Below are 27414 nucleotides of genomic sequence, written 5' to 3'. Positions count from 1 at the left end.
AACATCCTGCTGTCCTCTGAGAACACCTGTTACAGGTAAGCAACTCTGCTTTCTCACAGGACAAGCAGGATGGTAGTTCTCACATATGGGTGAGTACCAAGCTGAGGATGCCAAAGCAAAGCACCAAATGCACCCAAAGACATGCAACAGGCACAACAGGGATGGAATTTGGTTAGGAGGGCATCCTGAATCCTAACGGGTCGGTGGAAGGATGATGGTAAGTCAAACTGAAAATAAGTTGCGTAGAACAGACTGGCTGAAGATGGAATCTTGTCTGCCAGCCTTATCTAAGCAATAATGGGCTGCGAATGTAGGGAGAGAACTCCAGGTAACAGCCTTGCATATGTCAGGAAGTGGCACCGAACGAAGGTGCGCTACTGATGTTGTCATGGCCCTTATAGAGTGTGCTTTCACATGGTCTTGGAGTGGAATGCCTGCTTGCTGGTAGCAAAAAGAGATAAAGTCCGCCAGCCAGGAAGAGAGGGTCTGCTTTCCCACAGATTTCCAAGTTTGATGGTATCAAACGAAACAAACAATTGAGTGGATTTCCTGTGGGCTGACGTGCGGTCCAGATAGAAGGCTAGAGCATACTTGCAGTCTAAGGAATGCAGAGCCTGTTCTCTTGGACTGGAATGGGGCCTGGGAAAAAAGGTAGGTAGGATAATGGATTGATTAATGTGAAATTCCGATACTACATTTGGTAAAAATTTAGGGTGGGTACGGAGCACCACCCTGTCATGCAGAATTTTAGTGTAAGGCGGATAGGTAACTAATGCCTGTAATTCACTAACTCTGCGAGTGGATGTGATCGCGAGAAGAAAAACTACCTTCCAGGTGAGATAACGGAGATCACAGGAGTGGAGAGGCTCAAATGGAGGTTGCATAAGCCGTCCCAACACTACGTTAAGGTCCCAAGCAGGGGCCGGAGGGCGCAGTGGAGGTTTTAAATGGAGCAAGCCTCTCATGAAGCGTGATACTAAGGGTTGTGTCGAAATGGAGACATTTCCTATACCCTTATGGTATGCAGACACTGCACTGACATGCACCCTGATAGAGGACGTTTTCAGGCCTAACTGACAGGTGCCAGAGATAGTCAAGGCCAGTGGAACAAGTGAAGGAGTCTATGGACATGGAAGTGCACCAGACCGTAAACCTCTTCCATTTAGAGCGATAAGACCTTCTCGTTGAAGGCTTTCGTGAAGCCACCAGGACTCGGGATACCGACTCTGAACGGTTAAGAGGTTGGAATATTAACCTTTCAACATCCAGGCCATCAGAGACAGAGCCTGGAGGTTAGGGTGGCGCAGGTATCCGTTGTTCTGAGTTATCAGAAAGGGATCCTTCCCCAGGGGCATGTGCCGGCATATTGATAGGTCCTGGTGGATTGGAAACCACACCTGGCATGGCCAGTGGGGAGCTATCACAATCATTAAGCCCCTGTCCTTTCGTAGCTTCACGAGAGTCTTTGAAATGAGAGGAAGTGGAGGGAACACATAAAGGAGACCGCTGGCCCAGGAGAGGGCAAAAGCATCTCTTGGTTGCGAGTGGTGACTGGGAAAGAGAGGGCAGAAGTTGTCTACTTTGTGGTTGTGGACCGACACAAAGAGGTCTATGCGAGGGTAGCCTCAACGTTGGAATATCGAGTCCGCTACCGTGGGGTTGAGAGACCACTCGTGCGGATGGAAAGTGCGACTCAGCTTGTCCGCCAAGAGATTGTCCACTCCCGGCAAGTAGGTTGCTTTGAGACATATCGAGCAGGAAAGGGCCCATGCCCATATCTGCAGCTTCCTGACACAGGAGGTAGGAGCCCGTTCCCCCTTGTTTGTTGATGTACCACTTTGCAACCTGATTGTCGGTTTGAATCAGGATAGCTTTGTTTCATAGGCAGTCCTGAAAGGCCTTGAGTGCATATCTGATTGCCCGTAGCTCCAGGAAATTTATCTGGTGTCTGGCTTCCTCTGGAGACCAGGTTCCTTGAGTCTGCAAGTTGTCCACATGTGCACCCCAACCTAGGTTGGATGCGTCTGTTAAGACAATTTGTGGTTCTGGAGCCTGAAATGGAAGGCCTTGAATGAGATTGGCATGGTGCATCCACCAAGTTAGAGACAGATGGAGCTGTTTGGTAACCTGGACAATGCTGGACATTGGCTGACAAGCTTGAATCCACTGGGATTTTAGGGTCCACTGCATGACCCTCATGGCAAGTCAAGTCATTGGAGTGACATGCACCGAGGACGCCATGTGACCCAGCAGTATGAGGAAATGACAAGCAGTTGTAGATGCTCAAGTTTGCATGTGATGCGCCAGAGAGGTTATGGTGAAAGCGCGATCCTGGAGGAGGAAGGCTTTCGCCTGTAGTGTGTTTAGATCAGCCCCTATAAAGGAAAGGGTTTGGGATGGAACTATCTTGGATTTGGGATAGTTGATTAGAATCCCTAAGGAGATCAGGGTATGGATAGTGAGTCGCAGGGAGGCTAATGCATCCTGCTGAGTCGGAGCCCTTATCAACCAATCGTTGAGATAAGGGTAGACATGCACTCCCTGATTCCTAAGAAAGGCTGCAACCACCACCAGGCACCTGGTGAATAATCGTGGAGCGGATGCTAGGCTGAACGGTAGTACACGGTACTGGAAGTGACGAGGGCCGACCAGGAATCACAGGAATTTGCAATGAGAGGGAGTTATGGAGATGTGTGTGTAAGTGTCTTGGAGATCTAGAGAGCATAGCCAATCTCTTTGTAGAAGAGGAAGTAGAGAGCCCAAGGTTACCATTTAGAATTTTTCTTTCTGTAAAAATTTGTTTAGGGTGCGAAGGTCCAGTATCGGACGTACACCACCTGACTTTTTTGGTATCAGAAAATACCAGGAGTAGAACCCTTGCCCCTGTTGGGAGAGGGGCACTGGTTCTATTGCTCGGATTCTGAGGAGGATTGAGACCACCTGTTCGAGCAAGAAAGAGTGGTCGGACATCCCCCACATCAGCCAAGGTGGGGAATCTGGTGGAACAGTCAGGAAATTTAGATGGTACCCTTGAGTGACTACCGCAAGCACCAACTGGTCTGTGGTGACTGTATGCCAAATGTTGTTGAAGTGGCAGAGCCGACCGGTATGGATGGAAGAGGAATTTGGCTTACACTCTCTAGGAAGGAGTCAAAACCCTGACGCTGGCCCAGGCTGAGAAGCTGGCTGAGACTTTTGAGGCAGAGACTGTCTGGACTGACCTTTTTGGTAAGGTCTGGAAGGACGACCTCTAGAAGCCAGAGGATAGAATTTTCTTGGCTTGTAGGCCGGCCTTTTAGAGTCACGCCTGAAAGTTCTCTTTGGGGTGGATGGAAACTCAGACGGCACAGAAGAAAGCTGGCGCAGCGTTTCATGATGGTCCTTCAGCTGCGCCACAGTCTCTCAGATTTTTTCACCGAAGAGATTACCGCCTACACAGGCTAGATCAGCTAACCTGTCTTGCACTTCTGGTCTTAAGTCTGAGGATTTGATCCAGGCCCATCTTCTTGCACTAGTACCCACTGCAGACACTCTAGAGGCAGTGTCAAAAATATCATATGCAGCGCGTACCTCGTGTTTTCCAGCACCCAGACCTTTTTGAGCCAGGGCATAAAGCTGACTTTGGAGTTGCTCTGGTAAAGATTCATAAAAATCATGGATCCTCTTCTCTGAGGACTGCCACTAAGAGACAGAGGAGAGTGTGTTATTTTCCTTTTATTCTTTATTTCTGGGCGTCGCAACGAACTTACCTAGGGATGAGGGGAGGCAGCAAGCTTTCTTGCTCACCATGTCGCTGCCGTGGAGAGTCTAACTTTATTTTTCTTAGACATTTTTTGGGCATAGTGGATATTGCTGGACATAGTGGACTGCGGCCCTTATCATAATGGAGTTTTATATCCCCTTTCAGATAGCTTGCCTAATTATGGTTTTTTTTGGGGGGGGCGTGTGTGTGTGGACCGAGTGTGTGTGTTGGTATGTATGGCGGGCCATTGGTGCCATGCTGGGCTCTTGAATGCTATTGGGTGTAGTAGATGGGAGCTGCTCTATCTCTGCAGTTGGCACTGTATTTTATGAATGCTGTCAAAAAGGTTGGGTCAGGGACACTCATTAACTGGGCCTTTATCCTTCCAAAAGGAAGGCATGGGAATTAGTGGAGGGATTGGGATGCGGGAGACCAGTTGCGATGGTTTGGGGAGGGGGGAGAGGGTAGGTGGGGGGCAGCAGGGTGGGGAGGAGTAGAGGTGGGAAGAAGGAGAGGAGGGGGGAGGGGTGGATGTTTTTGGCATGAGATGAGTTACTTATGGCAATTGATTTATTTTTTCTTGATACTTAATCTTTTGGGGGGACAGCCTACCGGAGGGGGCCCCGGCTGGGAGGGCGTCCTTTGGGGAAATATGGTACAGCCCTGGGGTAATTATTTCTCTTACAATTTGCCTTGAGTAGACCAACCAGATTGATATCTTGGAATGTGTGCGGGATACACTTGCCGATTAAACGCTCTAAAATTCTAACCTTGTTAAAGAGAAGGTCGGCCCAAATAGCTTAATTGCAGGAAACGCATCTCACTAATGAGGAGCATGCTAAACCGAAACGAGACTGGGTTGGCGATGTCCGGTTTGCTTCGGGCACTACAAAGTCCGCAGGGGTAGCAATCTTGATACATAAAAGTTTGCCCATAAAGGTTATAAAGGAGATTGCAGATCCCCAAGGTCGGTTTCTTATTTTGGTAACGGAGTTTTATGGTCACATAGTAGTGTTCTGCAATGTATATGCTCCGAATGTATATAACCCATCTTTTTTTCGACAGCTATACTCTTATTTACTTCCACATATTAATGATACTTTGCTGTTGGGCGGTGACTTTAATACGATTAGGGACGGGGACCTCGATGCCTCTCAGTTGAGTAGTGGAGGACGGGGGGGGGGGGGGGGGGGACGTGGCCCTCAAATGCTGGAGACATCGCTACATTTGTTGGATGCATGGCACACGTTACACCCTTTAGAGAAAGACTTTACGCATGTTTCTCGTGCGCACACATCTCTTTCCAGGCTGGACTATTTTTTGGTCAGTTGTAGTGTGTTTTCATTGGTTCATGATGCTGGTATAGATAATATCGTGATCTCGGATCATGCCCCGGTGTGGATAGATGTTCAGTTTACATCCTCCCGGCCGTCCGTCCAATTGTGGCGTTACCCTTATTTTCTAGCCCAGGATGTGAAGTTTCGGGAATATGTCTGTACAAAGTGGGAAGAATACGCGTCATTAAACCCATGCGCATGTTTCCCAGCCTGCGCTGGACTGGAACAAGGCAAAAGCAGTGTTGCGTGGGGATATAATTTCTTATGTATCCCATAATTTCCCATGTATCCCATACTCTTGATAAGCGTATATTACTGCTAAATACCCAATTGATTAAGGCCAGGCACAGTCTCACGGAGCAGGGGACGGAAGCCGCGAGAGTAGCATATCGATCAACTCAGGCAGCGCTTAATTCTCTGTTGCACCAGCGGGAGAAAAAAAGTTTTTTATACTATAAATTTCATCTTTACCAGTATAGTAATAAGACGGGCCGAATGATGGCAAATTTGCTTAGATCTACTAGGACCAGTAGGGCTATCCCGGCGCCGCGGGTCTCATCCACGAAGGTGGTCCGAGACACTACCTCGGTCTTGAATAGTTTCTGAGACTATTATGCAACTTTATATGCCTCGGAGACTAGGCAAGGGGAGGATGGTATGCGGTTCTGTTCCAAGATGGATTTACCAACCCTGACCAGAGAGCAACAAGAATTGTTGAATCAACCCTTATCGGAGCGGGAGGTGGGTATGGTCATCCGCCAGCTTAAGCCTTTCAAAGCCCCGGGCCCTGATGGATTCACAGCAGAATTCTATAAGATCTTAGTGGATAAGATAACTGTCCCTTTGACTGCAGCCTTTTCCGCGCTGGTCACAGAGGGATCTTTCCCTCCCCATGATAATTTAGCCCTTATTACTCTCATTCCAAAAGCGGATAATGATCCTCTGGCGCCGGGATCTTACCGGCCAATTTCACTGTTGAATGTGGATCACAAAATCTTGGCTAAAGTGTTGGCGGATAGGCTGGCTCCACTCTTGCCCTCTTTGGTGGGGGATCACCAGGTGGGATTTGTGAAGGGACGGTATGCTTTAGCTAACATCCGTCGAGTTCTAACGGCTATGACGATTTGTCGTCAGCTTGAAATGCCACACCTGGTGATCAGCTTTGATGCGGAAAAAGCGTTTGACAGGGTGAAGTGGCGCTACTTGTTCTCATTGTTGGAGGCTATGGGGTTTCAAGGGTTTTTCTTACAGGCGGTGCAGTTACTATACTCAGACCCTAGAGCGGTGATAGTGGCGAACGGGGCTAGGTCGGAACCCTTTGGAATTACCAGAGGCACTAGGCAGGGATGCCCACTCTCACCTTTACTCTTTATTCTACAACTTGAACCCCTGTTAGCCCTTTATGGTCGTCGAGAAATTAGGGGGGTTCGGTTTGGGGAGCGTCTTTTTAAAGGAGTGGCGTTTGCGGACGATCTATTGGTGTTTGTGACAGCCCCACAGACTTCTTTGCCCCCCTCTACTGCGGTTGATATGAGAGTTCGGAGTGTTTTCTGGCCTGAAATTGAATGAATCCAAGTCCTCAGCTCTCGTTTACCCGCCAAGCATGTCCGCAGTTTGGCGGGACTCTTTCACATTACACTGGGCAGCGGACCATTTTACTTATTTGGGGGTGCATCTTCCTGCAGATCCTGCCCATATCTATCAGGCAAACGTCCCAGGCATATTGCAGGCTACACTGGATAATTTGGCAGCGTGGAGCACCTTGCCCCTATCATTGAGCGGCCAGGTCAACATCTTTAAAATGATCATTTTGCCTCGATGGCTTTATCTTTTACAAAACTTGCCAATACTTTTGCAACGGAAAGACCTCCGTAAGCTGGATGGAGCTCTGAGGAGATTCCTCTGGAGGGGGAAGAAGCCACGGGTCCCGTTGAGCTGGTTGAAAGTGCGATGGGGAAGGGGAGGTTTAGGGGTTCCTGATCTAGGGGCTTATAACTTGGCGAGTCACTGTAGGACCATTCGCGATTGGATGTTAGGTTCCTCGGTGTACACCCCGCTATATGCGGATCAAGCCTCCATGGCTCCTTTTGACCCAGCGTGTGTGGTCCAGGTGACTAGCAGCAAGCTTCCCAGTGTTCTTCGGCATACAGTGGTAAGCCCTATTCGACAGACGTGGCAGCGACTGAGTAGCTTGCTACAGCTGCCACCCCAGTGCGCCTATTTTTTGCCAGTGCGAGGTAACGTAGATTTTACCCCGGGGTATCAATCAGCTAGCTTCGCGGTTTGGGAATCCAAGGGGATCACCCGCTTGGGACACTTACTTAGTACAGAAGGGAAACTCATTTCCTTTAAGGAAATTGGGGAATTTTATGGCTTGGGAGCTGCGCATATTTTCCCTTATCTACAAATTGGACATTATATACGAGCTATCCAGGAGGGGTATAAAGCACCCACAGTATATCATACACTGGATCAAGTGTTTCACTTTGAGAAGCCAAAAGCCCCGTCATTAGCAATGTATTATAAACAGCTACGGAAGTTATTGGAGGTGGACCACTGTGCCACTTTGGAATCGAGGTGATAGTGAATTCGCTGTGACCCAGTGTATTTTACGAGCTGGATTTCGGCGTGCAGCCAGGATCTCGAATAATTACTATTATCGGGAGATGCAGTTTAAATTTCTCAGCCGTGCCTATATCGCACCACGGGTGGCGCGTCATTTCCATACGGACATCTCAGCGGGTTGTGTGCGCTGTGGTCACACCCGGGGCACCCTGTTCTCATGCATTCTGGTCTTGCCCTTCTATACGGAGGTTTTGGCAAAAAGTGGCGGACTATATGGCTGATTTATTGGACGTGGCCTTCCCAGCAACACCGCACTGGCTTTTATTTGGATGTATCTCCCCAATTCGGATTTGAGATCCTGGTTCACGCATGTTATTACATAAAGCTTGTCTTGTAGGTAAGAAGATAATCCTTTCTGTATGGCGCACTACAGACAGTCCATCCTTCTGGGCCTGGCAGAACGGCCTACACTTCATGATGACCATGGAGGGTTTGGCTACTCGGCAGTCTCCAATTCATCGGCGAAGATTTCTAGCCATCTGGCGTCCCTACATTCAATCTCTCCCGCACCGTGCACGCAGTCTTATAGTTAATGATTAATTGTATACTGTAAGTTATTTTTTAGCCTAATGTTTGCTCAAGTTTTGTTTTTAATTTTTTTGGTGGGTAACTCATCCTTTTGTCTATTTCTGCTGTTGTCATTTGGAGGGGAGGGGGGTAATAACTTTCTGTATCATTTTGCATAATCTCTTCAAGGTTGCTGTTTATACTGGGGGGTGAAGAAACAACTCCTCTCAGTTTGTTGTAGTGCTCTTGAAAATTAATAATAAAAACCGTTTAAACTTAAAATCATGGATCCTCTTAAAAATGTCTCTGTTATACTGTGTCATGTATAACTGGTAAGAGGCAATGCCAGATATGAGCATAGAGCCATGGAAAACCCGTCTACCAAAAGCATCCAGGGATTTTTATTCCTTCCCTGGAGGTATGGAGGAATGAGGTTTTGAACGTCGTGCCTTTTTCTGGGCTGATTCAACAACCACAGAGTGATGATCCAGCTGTGACTTTTGAAATCCTGGAGCTGACTGTACAAGGTAAGTTTCATCTGTCTTACGGTTCACAGGTGGGACTGAACCTGGGTGTTCCCAGTTTCTCGAGGAGGTCAATCAGGATTTCATGAATAGATATAGACATTATTTCCTTAGGAGCATCAAGAAACTGGAGTACTTCCAGCATCTTATGCCTAGAGTCCTCTTCTGTCTGAAGTTGAAATGGAATGGTTTCAGACATTTCCTTGATGAAATTAATGAACGACAGATCTTCTGGTGGAGAAAGTCGTCTTTCATCTCGAGGAGAGGGCTCTGAAGGCAGATCATTGGTATCCTGGGAAGTATCATCAGTCCAAGGATCATAAGGCTGGTCACCAGTTCCCTTAGGATCTCCAGAAGGGAGGAATGGTGCTAATCCTGAAGGACCAGGCCTAGGCATCGATGGCATCGGAAGTGGAACAGACGGCATCAATGGGGGAATAGACGGCATCGATGGAGGCACCGAAGAAACCGGTGACATCGATGGACGAGTCGGTGGTAAGATCCCAGACAGTGGAATGGGTATCGGTGTTTCCTCTTCGTCCGATGATAATGGAACCGGAGTAGAAGGTACTGGTTCCACCGGTGCTCTCAGTTCCAGCGGTGGAAGGGCTCCGATCAACGCATCCAATCTACCCAGTAGCGGTGCAAGCGCTACGGGAATCAGATCGGTGACCGGCTCGGGAACCGGTACCGGTGTCAATGGAGGCTGGAAGCCCTGAAGTGCTTTTCCGATGGCCTCTTGGATCATCCGATCCAATTCCTCTCGGAGACCTAGGGCGAGTAACCCCGGCTCTGGAGTAGGAGGCAGCACTGGCATAGCCGGAGGTCGACCAGTGAAGGTGGAATCACGGATCCCTACACCACTGAAGGTGGGGAACGCCTCAGTGACCCTGTCACAGAAGAGGATGGGGCCTTTTCTGGACGGGGCTTCTTTGTTGGTGGCTCTGTCGATGTTGATTACGAGGGCTTGCCTGCATCGGCGGACTGAGCCTTACGATGACAGTGTCGACGTTTTTCACGATGATCTCCTTTGTCCTTTTCTTGAGGCGCCAAGGAGGCGATTGACACCCTTGGAATCTTTGACGCCGTTCGGGCAACAGCGGTGTCCTGGTGCTGACGAGAGGTCGATGGAACAGGCTCAGACGAGGTCGAAGCTATCAATGGAGCCGGGTTTTTTGACTGAAAGAAAAAGTCCATTTTCTCTAAACGAGCCTTGCGGCCCTTCGGTGTCATTTGGGCACATTTGGTGCAAGTTTGGACATCATGGTCGGACCCAAACATAAAACACAGACCCTATGTGGGTCAGTGAGGGACATTGTCCAAGAACAGTCAGGGCACCGACGAAAACCTGACGCCATGGCTTCGACAAACATTTTAGCCACAGTGCGGTCGATGGCCAGTATGTCCCGAAGGAATAACTCGACGGGAATCGACCACAACTAGGGTAAAGCCTTACCTTTCAACCGCGGAGTATAGATATCGAGAGGGGGACCCCTATGGGGTAAAAGTTTTTGAAAATTTTGAGAGAAGTTCCGTGAGGAAAATTCCTGTCAGGAATCTGAAGAGAGCTACTTAAGCCGCGTGGCTACTGCTGTGCGGAAAAAAGACTGAAGGGGGACCCCTGCTGGATGCAGGGTTGGTGCTATGCTGGGCATGCCCAGTAGGTGCCAGTCAAAGTTCTAGAAACTTTGGCAAAAGTGTTACGTGATTGGGCTCCATCCAGATGATGTCACCCATATGTGAGGACTACCATCCTGCTTGTCCTGTGAGAATGGGTAAATGTGAATCAGTTATTTATTCTTTCAGATAATAGAAGTACTAGGAGGCAATCCATGATGTTAGCAATTAGCAAATTTAAAACAAATCAGAGAAAATTATTTTTTACTCAACATACAATTAAGCTCTGGAATTTGCTGCCAGAGGATGTGGTTAGTGCAGTTAGTGTAGGAGGTTTTAAAAAAGGTTTGGATAAGTTTTTGGAAGAGAAGTCCATTAACTGCTATTAATCAAGATGACTTAGGGAACAGCCAGTGCTATTAATGGCATCAGTAGCATGGGATCTACTTAGCGTTTGAGTACTTGCCAGGTACTTGCAGCCTGGATTGGTCACTACTGGAAACAGGATGCTGGGTTTGATGGACCCTTGGTTTGACCAAGTCTGGCAACTTCTTATGGTCTTATGCTCTTACAGATTTCTGGTATCAGATGTGGAAAAATAAACTGTCCACGGTGATATTAACCTAATTGGTACAGAGTTAGTCAATGGAATTTGGTACCAATGTAATCAGTATTACTACTTGCAAACTGTTCAAAACTTTGTGTTCTATTACTGTTGACTAAGTTACAGGAAATTCAATAAAAAATACTTCATAGAAGTTATTATCCTATTGACAGAGCTTATCAGATGGGCATTGTCATTTATAATTTATGTATCAAATGTAAGATACATAAGGGTACTTTGACTCAATTTTATGCTGTGTGCAAAACAATATGATCTTTGGGACATAGAGCTGACCTGCATTAAAAACTCAATGATAAACTGCCTTTTAAAGGTGAATATCTTATATTGGAATATATGTCTTGGGCAGCATCAATATCTAAGGAATACTATAAATGTCCACATGTTGCCCTTTTGCTTGCAGGGATGGTAACTTTAAAACGAGCGCACGTGCACCCACATAAGCGCACATGCAGGCACAAGCAATTTCCATGCGGCGACGCAATCAGGCCTTAATTGGAGCGGACTGGGCGGGAACATCCCTAACCCCCTGCCTAACCTACATTCCCCTTCCCCTCTTCTCCCCACCCCCCTAAAGCAGTGTTGCCAACCTCGCTTATTTACCGCGAGATTGGGCTTCTTTTTCTAGTCATTCGCAGTTTTTTTTTCCGATTCGCAGGTTGCTTTTAATTGGGCTATTTTTTTCTGCCAGTCGTGTTTTTTTGGGTTTGTTGGGCAGGACTTGTGCTCTGATGTTACAGTGATTGGCTGCTGCTGTGATGAAGCCTGTCCATAGCAGGCGCACCCTATATTGCAGCAGTAAGCCAATCAGAGCTGCAAACCTTCACGAGCACATTTGTAGGCAGACCCAGCACTATCCAGCACGGCATGCACAAGCATCCCACGTGGGCAGACCTGGAAGGCCAGCAGCAAGCAACAGAGAAGGAATCTTCAGACTACAGCTACAGCCAGGTATCAGGAGGGGAGTAATTAGTATGTTGGGAGGGGGGAATGAGAGTGTGGGGGCCAGAGATGTGCTCGGAGAGGGTAATGAGAGTGTGGGGGCAGGGAGGGGGGAATGAGAGTGTGGGGGCCAGAGATGTGCTCGGAGGGGGGAATCAGTGTGTGGGGGGCCAGAGATGTGCTCGGAGGGGTTAGGGAGGGGGGAAATGAGAGTGTGGGGGCCAGAGATGTGCTCGGAGGGGGGAATCAGTTTGTAGGGGGCCAGAGATGTGCTCGGAGGGGGTGGGGAGGGGGGAATCAGTGTGTGGGGGGCCAGAGATGTGCTCGGAGGGGTTAGGGAGGGGGGAATGAGAGTGTGGGGGCCAGAGATGTGCTTGGAGGGGGGAATGAGAGTGTGGGGGCCAGAGATGTGCTCGGAGGGGAGAATGAGTGTGTGGGGGGCCAGGGATGTGATCGGAGGGGTTAGGGAGGGGGGAATGAGTGTGTGAGGGGCCAGAGATGTGCTCGGAGGGGGTGGGAGGGGGGAATCAGTGTGTGGGGGGCTAGGGATGTGCTCAGAGGGAGTAGGGAGAGGGGAATGAGTGTGTGCCAAGGATGTGCTTGGAGGGGGGAATGAGCATGAGGGAATTTGCTGTACCAGCTTCTTGCCAGGTAGTAATATGCCGAAGCGATTCAACAAAAATATGTATGGTGACAATGCTGACAATATAGAGAATGATGAACTGGCTGTTATCACTCATTGTCAGAGCTTGTTTTAGTTAACTGTGAGAGCTACAACAATTTATTACAATAAAGTCAGCTGTTTTGTGTGCATTACAAAAGTATTTCAAGCCTTAAATGCTATAAAAAATAAAAAAAGAAGTTTCAATTTCACGTGTTTTGGGCTTTTTTTGGGCTTGTTTTTTTGGAAGAAAGCGCTTTGTTCTTTCATTAAAACCTGGCAACCCTGCCCTAAAGCTAACCTACCTTGCATGAATTTTATTACTTGGAGCAGAAGTAATTTACACGCCGGCCAGCTGCCAGCACTTGCTTCCCCAGAACAGCAGCTAATAGCCACTTTCCTGGCCAGCCTCCGTCCTGCCCAGAACACGCCCCCCCCCAGCCAGCCCCTTTCTCAGGGCCCTGCATTTGTGCGCGTATTGCCACTTATGCACAGGGCCCGGCCACACACATAAATGGCGATTTTTACGTGCATAGCCGTTTTAAAATTCAGCTGTATGTGCGCGCTTGGGAAACTTTTCTAACAACTATACCTGCACAATGTAATGATAATAATGCCATTGATTCAGCTATTATTAGAGATTGCTGTATAGCTTCTTTTTGTTACTTGTTGAATGGTATATATATATATATGTTTGAAGTCATTGTCTTGTGTTTATGTGGTTGTCGAGCAAATTCCCCCCCCCCCCCCCCCTTTCTGTTGAACACCTATCAAATGGTTTGCTGAGGCATATAGTCTGTCATTTTGATATTGAAGGCTTAACCTCATGAGATTGTTTGGTCATAAAATTAATATTGGAATAATCAAAAAGCCTGATTCTATGGAACTTTTATATCGGGGCTTTAAAATTCTGAAGCTTTTGGGAGTAATCATCAGCATGTGCCTGCTCTGGCTGAATTGTCTCAGATATTAGATGTGTAATATTTTATTAGAAACAGAAGATGTTTCTTTCTGAGGAGAACCTTGTCATATTCTTTGGCTCTCAGCAACTTTTTTTTTTTTTTTTAATGTAGCCATTCTATTATAGAAGGTTGTAAATCAGGAAGAAGAGAATGATGAATTAATCTACTGAGACTGTCCTAGTCCTTCATCCCACATTACTTCCTGACCAGAAGATTACTCAGGATTTAAGTGTCTCAAAGGCCCAGCTGCAGAAGCTTGCAGGTGAGCAGCATATTTTCAACATCAATGGCTCTTTCAAAAATGTGTTCCTTTATCTGCCATAATGTATTTAGAAATATGGGCCTTATATGCCATCATATTTTATAAATCATCCCAATTAATTTCTTATTACAGTGCCAGTAACTCTAGTTCATCTGTGGCTTTCCATTCACTTTTATGTAACTAAGGATCTTCTGGGATTATCCCATGCTCTCTTGAATTCTGTCATTTTAGCCTCTACCACCTCTACTGAAAGGCTATTCTATGCATCTACTCACCTCTCTGTGAAGAAATATTTTCTAATTTTACTCCTTAGCTATTTCCTTTTGGTCCTCATATCATGACTTTTTCTTCTATAACTTTCTTTCCATTGAAAAAATATTTGCTGCCTGTGCATTTATATCTTTGAGGTATCTAAATGCCATGTAACAAGAGGATAATGTTTAAAAATATCCTTTTCGTAGTAGCAACATTTCTTGTTAGCTTCTAAGTTAGCTTTTGAGTGAGGACTCCTGAACTGAAGCACAGATTTTTTGTTTCCTTAAATACCCCGTATCCTCAGAAGCACTGCTTACAAAAGAGCCTTTTCAACAGCTGTTTCAGTCTGAGTGGCTTGCCATTCTTTTCATAGAGAGCTGCTAAATCTCAGTATCATGGGGAGTGAAGAATATGATTGATCAGATACACAATATTAGGAAGGAAAAATACCCAGACGCCTCTGCTGTACTGTGGCCTGTCAGAGGTGAATGAACTCTGAGTGCCTTTCTGAGCATGACTTGCAGAATGTCCCTGAGATAGACCTACTGGCACCAACAGGAAGAGGCCTATTCAATGGCAACATTTACTTCATAATACAATGAAGCTGGGTTCGCATGAAACCAGGATGCAAGCTTTTGTCTTACAAATGCATATCTCAACAGACAGGAGCCAGGTGAAAAGATTCTTCTTTTAAAGTTACAGTTTTAATTAAGTCCTGGCTCCAGAAAACGGAATTCATGCCGAGCTTCCTATTCAGGCCATAGACTTGCTATTTGTTTACACAACAAAGAATATCAAGAGAAGAACAGAAGAACAAAGGCCATCAAAGCCAGGTTGATAAAGGAACCTTTTATGGTGGGAGGATGAACAGGGTTAGAAGAATTCTTAGTTGAGGGATGTCCTCACAAGCATTTTCTATACATGATAGATTGTCATGACAACAGCATCATGTGTTTTTGTAAATGAGGTTGTGGGCAGTTACATGATTCTGGAAACTTCGGTAGTGCTGTATTTTGATTATATAAGTCAGGGCATGTCATATATTCATTGAGATGCTAGTTATTACAGATAGAGGGCATATAGCATCTCCCAGGAACACTTGTCTTTGACTCTTCTTTACAAAGCCAAATAAACTAAATTTTAAACATCTTGCTGAGTTGAAGTGTTCTTGTTGCCCTGGCTTTGAGTCCAGAAATTATTGACAGGAGCTGGCTTTCAGTAACAAAAACAGTCAATTTCCTTTTTCAGCAGCTTGTTGGCTTTTTCCTGGAGAGCCACCAAAGTCTTTACCTTGGGTTTCATAGGCTATTTTCTTCTGGTTTAAAATTCTTTGAAGGAGCAAGATATGCACAGTCTCACTACCATAAAACCAAAGCAAAATTAGGTAAAAAGTCCCAATTAACTTGATGTCACTGGCTTCTTCAGTCAACATTCTAGAATCTTGATAAAGCAGGAACTTTGGCCTCATATTATTATGATCTGCACATAACTTTTCATGTACACTGAATGAGTGAAATGGAACACTGACTATTTAAAAACTATATCAAATGGAAAATACTTAAGAATATCTATATAAAATGTTGACTGCAGATTGTAATACTTCTTGCTTACAGTGAATATATAGTACCCATGTCAATAGGGACAGGTTGACTTGTCCTGGTTTTGCACCATTGTATACTTGGAGAGGTAGTTCTGATATCTCCAGAATCATATAACTACTAGAACTCTACACTTTAAACATTTATCACATCTACCAACCAGTTATTCAAGATTCATAAGAACATAAGAACATAAGAAATTGTCATGCTGGGTCAGATCAAGCCCAGCATCCTGTTTCCAACAGAGGCCAAACCAGGTCACAAGAACCTGGCAAGTCCCCAAACACCCAAAACATTGCCTTGATTGACTAACGCTATTGTCTTCTCCGTGATCAGAACTCAGCATTGCTTGTCACGACCTCTGCTTTGCCACCGGCCCTGATCCAGCCTGTCGTTGACGCCTCTCCTAGCCTACTCCCTCGACGTGGACTTAATAGACTTCTGCCTACCTTTGCTCGAGCTCCCCCAGATAATCTCCATTCCATTGGCGCCAGAATTCCAGTATGTACCCAGTCCAGGGTAGGACTACGCCACCTATCGTCTGCCGTCTCTGGGCTGAACCAACCTTTCTCGATAACCAACCTCGAGGCCCCCTAAGTCCTGCCGGCCCCAGCACCCAAAGGCTCAACCCGTGGGGAACGAGGGCTGGTATAGGTGAAGCTCCAGCGGCTTCTACCTTCAGCCCACTCCACCTGCCGTCGGTAGGTACCCGTAGGTCCTCATCTACGGGTTGCGTCAACCCCACCTCAGCCCATGGGTCCACCTCCGACGCAACAGGTTGCAAAGCCTATGGACTCGGTGGAGCCGCGTGCCCTCCAGGCCATCCCAGGCTTGGCGTCCAAGGTACAAGAACAGCAGCAGTTTCTTGAACCATTGGCCTCCTCCATGGATCATCTTCACGCCCTGCTTGATACCCTCACTAATAATCCACTGGAGGCAATTTAATGGAGAGGTTTAGCCTAATTTACCAATGTTTGATCAGATTGATATACATGCTGCTCATTTTACAGTAGTCTACACTGTTTAGAACAAGTTTCAGGAGTGGAGGAGTAACCTAGTGGTTAGAATAGTAGACTGCGAACCAGCAAAACCAGGCTCAAATCCCACTGCTGCTCTTTGTGATCTTGGGCAAGTCACTTCACCTTCCATTGCCTTAGATATAGATAGACAGTGAGCCCACTGGGGACTGGGAAATACACACAGCACCTGAATATAATCCGCTGCCTGAAAAGCGGAATATAAATAAAATAATAAATGCCTTTCGTTGCATATTCTCTATGGGGCAGATTTTCAAAGGGATACGCGCGTAACCCCGAAAACCTGCCCCTGTGCGCATGAACCTATCTTGCATAGGCTTGGAGGCGCGCGCAAGCCCCGGGACGCACATATGTCCCGGGGCTTGCAAAAAGGGGCAGGGCGTGGGCGGTCCTAGGCGCCGGAGCCTCCAGGCACAGTGGCCATTTGCCGCTGTCCCTGGGATCGCGGGCCGGGAGGCAAGCGCAACTTCTCCGACAAAGTAAGGGGGGGGGGGGGTTTAGGTAGGGCTGGGGGATGGGGAAGGGAGGGGAAGGTGGGGGGAGGCGGAGGGAACGGAAGAAGGCTGTGTGGCTCGGCGCGTGCAAATTGCGCAACTGTGCACCCTCTTGCACGCGCCGACCCAGGATTTTATAACATGCGCGCATGTTATAAAATCAGGCATAGATTTGTTTGCGCGAACAAATCTATGCCCGCATGCAGGTTTTAAGATCTGCCCCTAAATCTTTAGTGCCTTTTTTTTTTTTTTAGTGTAATCATTTCAGTTATTCTCTATGCTTCATCTTGACTTGTTAAATAGCTGCTCTCACACAGCATCCATGGTTTTAAAGTATTGCCAGGAAGGAAAATAACAGTTCTTGGTGAATACCATCTTGCCAAAATAGAAGAAAATAACCTTTTATTTTAAATTATTTTATATCTTAAATAATGAAATATACCATGCTATATTTATATTTACAATAAGGGGGAATTTCAAACTAGCCATCACTGGGCCATATATTGAAATATTGTTATCTCCAGAAGAAACTTCAACACCTAAACAAAATAATGTTCAAATTATTACCATATTGCCGCTGGAAGTGACTGCATGTTGATTACTCTCCCATCTACTGGTACCACAACTTGTATATTGGACAAAGCACTAGGAACCACCATAGACTCTGGGTTATATTTATAATCCAATCTAACATCAGTAGTGTTGGAAGTACATTTCCAGTAAGTTGCAAGATTCAAAGGCGTGGACTGGATGCCATTGGAAGATACCTTTAAAAAAAATAAATGCTGTTTAACGTAAAATACTATATCGAGAATGCAGTATTGTTTTCTTATAAATCTTGATACAAATCAGTCCCAAGAACATAAGGTGGTAAGATATGCCATGCTGGGTAAGACTAAGGTTCATCTAATACAGCATCCTGTCTCTGACAGTGGCTAGTCTGGGTCATAAGTATATGGTTGATCCCAAAAAGCAGCTCTATTTCTGGTTATCCATGCCCAGGGACAGTGATGACTTTCCCTAGTCTACTTAGCTAATAATATCTTTTGGCCTTTTTCTCCAGGAATCTGTTCAAATCTCTTTTAAACCCTGCTATACTAGTCATCTTGCCCATATCTTCTGGCAACAGATCCCACAGCTTGATTGTGTGTTGAGTAAAAAAAGTACTTTCTACAATTTGTTTTAAATCTGCTGAGTGTTAGTTTAATGGAATATTCCTTTGTTTCAGTATCATCTGAATTGGTAAATTACAATCCTTTATTTACCTGTTCTACACCATTCATGATTTTATAAACATAGAAATATGATGGCAGAAAAAGGCCACACAGTCTATCTAGTTTGTCCATCCATGCCAACTATCATGTCCCCTTCTTAACCATTTCTTTTTCAAGATGAACAGCCCTAATTTGTGTAACCGTTCCACCCCTTTAACATTTTTGTTGCCCTCCTCTGCAATTTTTCAAGTTCTGCTATGTCTTCTTTGAGATGGGCCAACCAGAACTACACACAATATTCAAGGTGTGGGCACACTAAGGCTTGATACAGAAGCAATATGATATTCTCTATTTTATTCTCCATTCTTTTTTAAACTATCCCTAAAATCCTATTTGCTTTTTTGACCGCAGCTACACATTGAGCTGAGAATTTCAATGTATTGTCCACAAGGATTCAAAGGTCTTTTGCCTGGGTGGTGACTCAATATGGAACCCAACATTGTGAACCCTATGAGGTCAATATTCAAAAGTCATTTAGCAGATAATTCAAAAGTTATCTATCTATATGGCAAATTTGGCATATTCAGCCACTTACCTGGATAAATTATAGCCAAATAAGTGGTTGGTTATCGCGCTATAATTTAGCTGGATAAAAAAGGGGCGTTTTGGGAGCATTCCAGGGAGGGGCAAAGATATCTGGCTAACCTAGCTGAGTATCGGATATATCCAGCCTTGTGTGGCTGGATACCGAGCTACTTAACCAGATATCTTTAAAAGATATCCGGCTAAGTAGTGCTCTCCTCACCTAAGAAGATACCATATCCATGGAGCAATCCCCTCCCTCCCCACCCTAAAGCATTACATTATGCAGTGCAGCGCTGGAGGTGTCAGGAGCAGGGTAAAGGGTCCCTCTCTTCCGGCTCATATAAAAAGAAATTGGGGAGAAATGGGGAGGATCAGGGAGATGCGGGGCAGTCTCCACTAGTTTTGGGGCTTTTTTTGGAGACTGTGGGTGGGTGGGTAGGGAGGAAGGAGGGAGGCTGCCCATTAAGATTTCTAAGTCAGCATCGGGACCGGAGTTGGCTTGCAATGCCGGCCCCTTCTTAACTTTTTATAAAGGTTTGGTGGAATAGATGGTTGAAAAGTATGGCCCAACAGGACCTTTCTGTAATGCTTTGGGTGGGGAGGGAGAGGATTGCCCCACAGATACGGTATCTTCATAGGTGAGACAGCAGTACTTAGCCAGATATCTTTTAAAGATATCCACTTAAGTAGCACATTATCTGGCCACAAAAGGCCGGATAACAAAAAATCCTATCCGGCTATATTCAAACATAGCTGGGTAAGTTTTTAAGTTCTCTGGCTATAGGTAGCTAGATAACTTTAGGCTGGTATATTCAGCAGGATGTTTATCCCACTGAATATTTGGAACAAGCTATCCACTAACTTTAGCCAGATAACTTTCCCACTAACAGGCCAACTGATTATTTGCCTCTTCGTTGATATTATTTTTGCCTGTGTGCATCACTTTGCATTTATCCACATGAAATTTCATCTGCCATTCAGATGACTAGTGTCCTAGTTTCACAAGATCCCTGTGGAGTTCCTTACAATCTGCTACTGTTTTAATAATTTTGAATGATTTTGTTTCATCTGCAAGTCTGATCAGCACACTCGTTCCTTTTTCTGGTTCATTTATGAATATATCAAAATGTACAGTCCAAGTATACATCCCTGAGGTACTCCATTAATGACCTTTTTCCAGTTGGAAAACTGATCATTTGGTCCAGGGATGGCTAACTCTGGTCCTCAACAGTTACAAAGAGGTTTTCAGGATATCTCAAATAAAGAAGCCAAATTTAGGATTTTAGGTAGAAAGCTGAAATCCAGAACCTCCAGGGTGGCATTCTCTGAAATGCTCCTAGTTCCACATGCAGGTCCCCAGAGGGAGGCAGAGCCTGGAGTCCCAATGCATGGATGAGACAATGCTGCAGGGAAGAGGAAATCCATTTTGTATGGAACCAGACAACTTTGGGGAAGGGGGAGACTTTTCCAAAAGGACAGGCTGTGTGGCACTAACTTTTGAAAAGGAGATAGAGCAACTTTAAAACCTGAACAAGGGAGAAAGCCGACTTTCTCCCTTGATCTTACCACCGACTCGTCCTTCCTCCCTACCCACCCACCCACAGTCAGTCACAACAGTGCATGGTTTGGAGGAATGTATCTTTGAAGGATACTAATGAAACAGGAGAGTTAGGGCATCCCAACAGAGAGGTTCCAATAAAAACAAAAGTAGCCCATGTGCCTATAAGAATCACCTAAGCTACAGATTTCCAAATTATCCATATTAATTGAAAAGAAAGTTGTTAATACAAACAAAAAATACACTTTGAAATGTCTGTATGCCAATGCCAGATGACTAAGAAGTAAGATGGGAGAATTAGAATGTATAGCAGTGAATGATGAGATAGACATAATTGGCATCCCAGAGACCTGGTGGAAGGAGGATAACCAATGGGACAGTGCTATTTCATGATACAAATTATATCACAATGACAGGGGGATCAACTTGGTGGGGGTGTAGCACATTATGTCCATGAAGGGATATAGTCCAACAGGATAAAGTTCATACAAGAGATTAAATGGTCAGTAGAATCTATATGGGTAAGAGTATAGTAATAGGAGTGTACTATCGTCCACCTGGCCAAAATGATCAGATAGATGATGAAATGATAAGAGAGATCAGGGAAACTAACCAATTTGGCAGTGCAGTAATAATGGGAGATTTCAATTACTCCAATATTGACTGGGTAAATGTGACATCAGGGCATGCTAGAGACATAAAATTCCTGTATGGAATAAACAACTGCTTCATGGAGCAATTGGTTCAGGAACCAATGAGAGAGAGAGAGAGCTATTTTAGATTTAATTCTTAGTGGGACGCAGGATTTGGTGAGAGAAGTAACAGTGGTGGGGCCACTTGGCAATAGTGATCATAACATGATCAAATTTGAACTAATGAATAGAAGAGGGAAAATATGTAAATTATAGCTCTAACACTAAATTTTCAAAAGGGAAACTTTGATAAAATGAGGAAAATAGAAAAAAACTGAAATGGGCAGCTGCAACAGGCATGGACATTGTTTAAAAATACAATCTTCTAAGCGCAGTCCAGATGTATTCCCATGCATTAAGAAAGGTGAAAAGAAGGCAAAATGATTACTGGCTTGGTTAAAAGGTGTTTAACCAAAAAAACATCCAGAAATTGGAAGAATCCATCTCAAGAAAACAGGAAAAAGCATAAGCACTGTTAAGTGTAAAACATTGATAAGGCAGGTTAAGAGAGAATTTGAAATGAAGTTGGCCGAAGAGGCAAAAACTCATAATCAAATCTTTTTAAAATATATCTGAAGCAGGAAACCTGAGCAGGAGTCTGTTGGACCGTTAGATGACCGATGGGCTAAAGGGGCTCTTAGGGAAGATAAGGCCATTGCGGAAAGACTAAATGAATTCTTTGCTTCTGTGTTTACTGATGAAGATGTTGGGGAGATACCGGGTCCAGAGATGGTTTTCAAGGGTGATGATTCAGATGAACTGAACCAAATCACTGTGAACCTGGAAGATGTAATAGGCCAGATTGACAAATTAAAGAGTAGCAAATCACCTGCGGATGGTATGCACCCCAGGGTTCTGAAGGAACTAAAAAATGAAATTTCAGATCTATTAGTTAAAATTTGTAACCTATCATTAAAATCATCCTGTTGTGTTTTGTAAGAGTGTGAACCCTGGGCCAAGGTGAGAGGTGTCTCAGTCCACAGGGAGGAGCCCTGTGAGCCTCACCATCGGTAGGCATGGTCTCAGTGGAGTAGGACACAGCTGTGAGGTCAAGACTTTATTATGAAGGAAGGAAAAGCAAAGCCCATGGAGCGGGAGGTGTATTTAAAGTACGGTTCATAGCAGAGGGGTATACCCAAGGTGATACCTCCAATGTGAAGATCCAATAGTGGCCCGTAGAGCGGGGTATGCCAGGAAGTCTCTTCAGAAGTGTAGCAATTACCTCAGATGTGCAGATCCGGTAGTGGCCCGCAGAGCATGGTACGCCGAGGATGTTTGTTCTGTGGTGATGATGAAGTAGTCTGAGGTGCAGGAATCCGTGGTGGATCCTGTAGATGGTGCGTCAATAACCTGCCGGGTAGGGTATAGTGGAGCGACTCCTATTGAGGGAGATACGGTAGAGGCCCGAGGCATGGGGTACACCATAGAGAATCTCAGTAAGGCTTGGTATCTTTGAAGTCCGTAGTAAAGTACTCACAAGAGGTAGTTACAGGAGAATATCCCAGGAAGTGGGACAGTATGTAGCAGTCCAAGGCAGGAAGGCCTTGTACTGTGTACAATTCTGGTCGCCGCATCTCAAAAAAGATATAATTGTGATGGAGAAGGTACAGAGAAGGGCTACCAAAATGATAAGGGGAATGGAACAGCTCCCCTATGAGGAAAGACTAAAGAGGTTAGGACTTTTCAGCTTGGAGAAGAGACGACTGAGGGGGGATATGATAGAGGTGTTTAAAATCATGAGAGGTCTAGAACGGGTAGATGTGAATCAGTTATTTACTCTTTCGGATAGTAAAAAGACTAGGGGGCACTCCATGAAGTTAGCATGGGGCACATTTAAAACTAATCGGAGAAAGTTCTTTTTTACTCAACGCACAATTAAACTCTGGAATTTGTTGCCAGAGGATGTGGTTAGTGCAGTTAGTATAGCTGTGTTTAAAAAAGGATTGGATAAGTTCTTGGAGGAGAAGTCCATTACCTGCTATTAAGTTCACTTAGAGAATAGCCACTGCCATTAGCAATGGTAGCATGGAATAGACTCGGTTTTTGGGTGCTTGCTAGGTTCTTGTGGCCTGGATTGGCTACTGTTGGAAACAGGATGCTGGGCTTGATGGACCCTTGGTCTGACCCAGTATGGCATTTTTTTATGTTCTTATGTTTTCTTAAGGCCCTCCGAGGAGCAGATAGCCAGGAACACAGAAGGGGCCCCGAGGAGCAGGTACCCAGAGCATTCAAATGCCAAGCGAGGAATCTGGAACCGGAAGTCCAAGATTGCAATGGATTCAGCAACGAGGGAACTCCTTGTTAACTCGTAGAAGCACAGGGCCGGTCAGTTTAAGTACAGCAGCGAGGTGATGTCATCCGGAGGGGACGCCCCTGAGGTTCCCGCCATGACGTGTACAAAGATGGCCCTTGCATGCACACGGCTTAGGTGATTCCTGAAACAAGATGGTGGTTGGCATCGCCCATGCTGTCCCAAGAACGCCAGGTAGGTTGGCGGTGGAGGCCGCCATTCTTCCTAGAATCGATGGTGCAGCAAAGAAATAGATGAGCATGAGAGGTCGCAGCCATCTGCGACCGATGGGCGTAACACATCCATTGCACCTGAAGACTGGAGGGTGGCCAATGTAACCCCAATATTTAAAAAGGGCTCCAGGGGCGATCCAGGAAACTACAGACCACTGAGCCTGACTTCAGTGCCAGGAAAAATAGTGGTAACTATTCTAAAGATCAAAATTATAGAGCATTTAAAAAAACATGGTTTAATGGAACACAATCAGCATGGATCTACCCAAGGCAAGTCTTGCCTCACAAATCTACTTCATTTTTTTTGAAGTGTTAATAAACATGTGGATAAAGTTGAGCCAGTAGATGTAGTATTTTGGATTTGGATTTTCAGAAGGTGTTTGACAAAGTCCCTCATGAGAGGCTTCTAAGGAAATTTAAAAGTCATGGGATAGGAGGCGGTGTCCTTTCGTGAATTACAAACTGGTTAAAAGACAGGAAACAGAGTAGGATTAAATGGTCAATTTTCTCAGTGGAAAAGAGTAAACAGTGGAGTGCCTCAGAGATCTGTACTTGGATCAGTGATTTTCAATATATTTATAAATGATCTGAAAAGGAATATGAGTGAGAATCAAATTTGCAGATGATACAAAATTATTCAGAGTAGTTAAATCACAAGTGGATTGTGATAAATTGCAGGAGGACCTTGCAAGACTGAAACATTGGGCATCCAAATGGCAGATGAAATTTAACATGGACAAGTACAAGGGGATGCATATAGGGAAAAATAATCCATATTAGGAGCTAACACCCAGGAAAAAGACCTAGGCGTCATAGCAGATAATACATTGAAATAGTCAGCTCAGTGTGCTGTGGCAGTCAACAAAGCAAAGTTAGAAATTATTAGGAAGGGAATGATTAATAAAATGGAAAATGTCATAATGCCTCTGTATCGCTCCATGGTAAGACCGCACCTTGAGTACTGTGTACAATTCTGGTTGCCGCATCGCAAAAAAGATATAGTTGCGATGGAGAAGGTACAGAGAAGGGCGACCAAAATGATAAAGGGGATGGAACAGCTCCCCTATGAGGAAAGGCTAAAGAGGTTAGGGCTATTAAGCTTGGAGAAGGGACAGTTGAGGGGGGATATGATAGAGGTCTTTAAAATCATGAGAGGTCTAAAATGGGTAAATGTGAATCGGTTATTTACTCTTTTTGATAATAGAAGGACTAAGGGGCACGCCATGAAGTTAGCAAGTATCACATTTAAAACTAATTGGAGAAAATTATTTTTTATTCAACGCACAATTAAGCTTTGGAATTTGTTGCCAGAGGATATGGTTAGTGCAGTTAGTGTAGCTAGGTTTAAAAAAGGTATGGATAAGTTCTTGGAGGAGAAGACCATTAACTGCTATTAATCATGTTGTCTTAGAGAATAGCCACTGCTATTACTGGCATCAGTAGCATTGGATCTATTTAGTGTTTTGCTAGCCTGGATTGGCCACTGTTGGAAACAGGACATTGGGCTTGATGGACCCTTGGTCTGACCCAGTATGGCAATTTCTTATGTTCTTAAGAATAGCTTCTACCATTTTGCCTGGTGCTAACATCAGGCTCGCAGGCCTATAGTTTCCCGATCACCTCTGGATCTCTTTTTAAAAGAGAAATTATGTCCTACCTGTTAATTTCCTTTCCTCTTACTTCTACTCCACCAGTCCTTAACCTATAGGAAGTACCAAAGCCCATTTATGAAGGTTGGGTGGATGATAATCCTGCTTTTAATACTGTAGAATCAAAATTGGTATCTTCTCTAGTGAGAAGGTCCAACCTATTTCGTCACATAAAAGGGCCTAATGTTGACCATGTGGCACCTTACAAATCTCCACCAGGTTCACAGCCCCTTTTTTAACCCAGGAAGTTGCAGGAGCTCGTTGAATCGGCCCTAATGATCCCTGGTGCTTGTTTACACTGTAACAGGTATGCCGAGGAAATCTATTCTTTTATTCATCTGGCAATTGTAGCCTTAGAGACAGCTTTGCCCTTTTGCAGCCCACTAAAGAGAACAAACAATCTTTTTGACTGCCCAAATTCTTTAGTCTTTTCAAGATAAATTAAAAGATATCTCTTCACATCTAAAAATTTTAGAGACTCCATTCCTGCCCTACATTCATCCTTATTGAATGCAGGGAGCACTATCCTTTGATTTAAGTGAAAAGTAGAAACTACCTTTGGAAGAAAAGAAGGTACTAGTCATAAAATAACAGAATTTCTTGTACACCTCAAAAAAGGAGCTTGACTTGACAAGACCTGCAATTCCAACATACATCTAGCTGAGGTGATGGCTACGAAAAACAGCATCTTTAAGGTCAGATCTTTAATAGTCGAATGACAAAGGTTCGAAAGGAGACTTTGATAATGCCCTCAAAACCAAGCTCAAGTCCTGAAAGGAGGCCTTATATGTTTGACCCCACTAAGAAAACATAATATGGGAAGCTAAAAGGTTACTCTTTAAAACATGAAATTGCTGCTACCTATACCTTTAACACATTTAAGGCCAATCCCTTAACTAGACTACTTTGCAAAAATGAAAGAATGTCTCCCTTTTGTGCACATAGATATAAATTATTCTGACTGCAAATTTTTTCCGAAATATGTAAGAAAGAGAGGTGGACCTCTTAGAATTTAACATTGCATCAAATACTGACGGAGAATATTCCTTTCTAACTAACTTTGCCCTTTCAAGGGCCAAGCCATAAGCAAGAACAGAGTTGGACCCTCCATCTCTATTGGCCCCTGATGAAGGAGGCCCTTGAGTTGTGGAAGACAGAGCCTGATCTAATAACAGTCTCTTTAGATATGCGAACCAAGGTCTCCATGGTCCATCTGGAGCCACTAGAATTACTAAAGAACCTTTATCTTTTTAAACACCAGCGCTATCAGCGGCCATGGTGAGAACACATACAATAAACTGTTACCTTGCCATCTTTGTTGCTGCGCATCTATTGTCTATCTCTTTGCGATGATTGTAGAGCATCCTCACTTTTGTGTTTCTTCTGGTAGCCATTAGATTTATCTGATGTGGTCCCCATCTTTGTACTATCTAACAGTAGGCTTCCTGACAATTCCCGCTCTCCAGGATCTATTACATTTCGATTGAGGAAATCTGCTTGGACATTCTCCTAACCCACAATATGCAGAGTGGATATCTGTAAAAGATACTGCTCAGCCTATGCAAACAGCAGATCTGTTTCCTTGGAAATCCCATGACTCTGAGTCCCATCCTGCTTGTTTATGTAGGCTACTGTTGCTGCATTGTCATTCAAAACTCTCACCGATTGCTCTTCCAGCTTGCTCTGGAAATGCATCAGTGCCAGCCTGATGCTCCAGGTCTCTAGCCAGTTTACTGACCACGAATGCTCGGTCTGTGGCCAGTGGCCCTGAGCATAAAGGCTTAGACAATGCTCTCCCCAACCAGTTAGACTTGAATCTATAGTTAAGATAACCCAATCTCCCAAACTGAACACTCCAATGCCATACCTTTCCTGAAGGTTTGGAATATGAATCCACCAGGATAATACATTTTGTACCTTGCTGGACAAGGGAAGGCGAATTTTGTATCCCTGACTTTTGAGGTTTCAACTTTGTCAGAATAAATATCTGAAGAGGTCTCATATTGCC

The 27414-nt window shown here is 44.8% G+C and overlaps 1 protein-coding gene across 5 annotated transcripts in view; it reads right to left on the bottom strand.

Annotated features, from left to right (window-relative positions):
• Positions 1 to 27414, bottom strand: part of FCHO2 (FCH domain only 2) — a 532544-nt gene that overhangs the window by 102630 nt on the left and 402500 nt on the right. For 4 of the 5 annotated variants that reach the window (XM_029574710.1, XM_029574736.1, XM_029574720.1 and 1 more), the window contains one exon: positions 17753 to 17952. The exons of the other annotated variant lie outside the window; for it this stretch is intronic. In XM_029574710.1, coding sequence (XP_029430570.1) covers positions 17753 to 17952 — 200 coding nt within the window. The remainder of the gene's footprint in view (positions 1 to 17752; positions 17953 to 27414) is intronic. 5 annotated transcript variants of the gene reach the window in all.

Source organism: Rhinatrema bivittatum, chromosome 1, assembly GCF_901001135.1.
Source record: "Rhinatrema bivittatum chromosome 1, aRhiBiv1.1, whole genome shotgun sequence".
Lineage (NCBI taxonomy): Eukaryota > Metazoa > Chordata > Amphibia > Gymnophiona > Rhinatrematidae > Rhinatrema > Rhinatrema bivittatum.
Note: the sequence above shows the minus strand (reverse complement) of the source record. Positions and strands in the feature narration are given on the sequence as shown.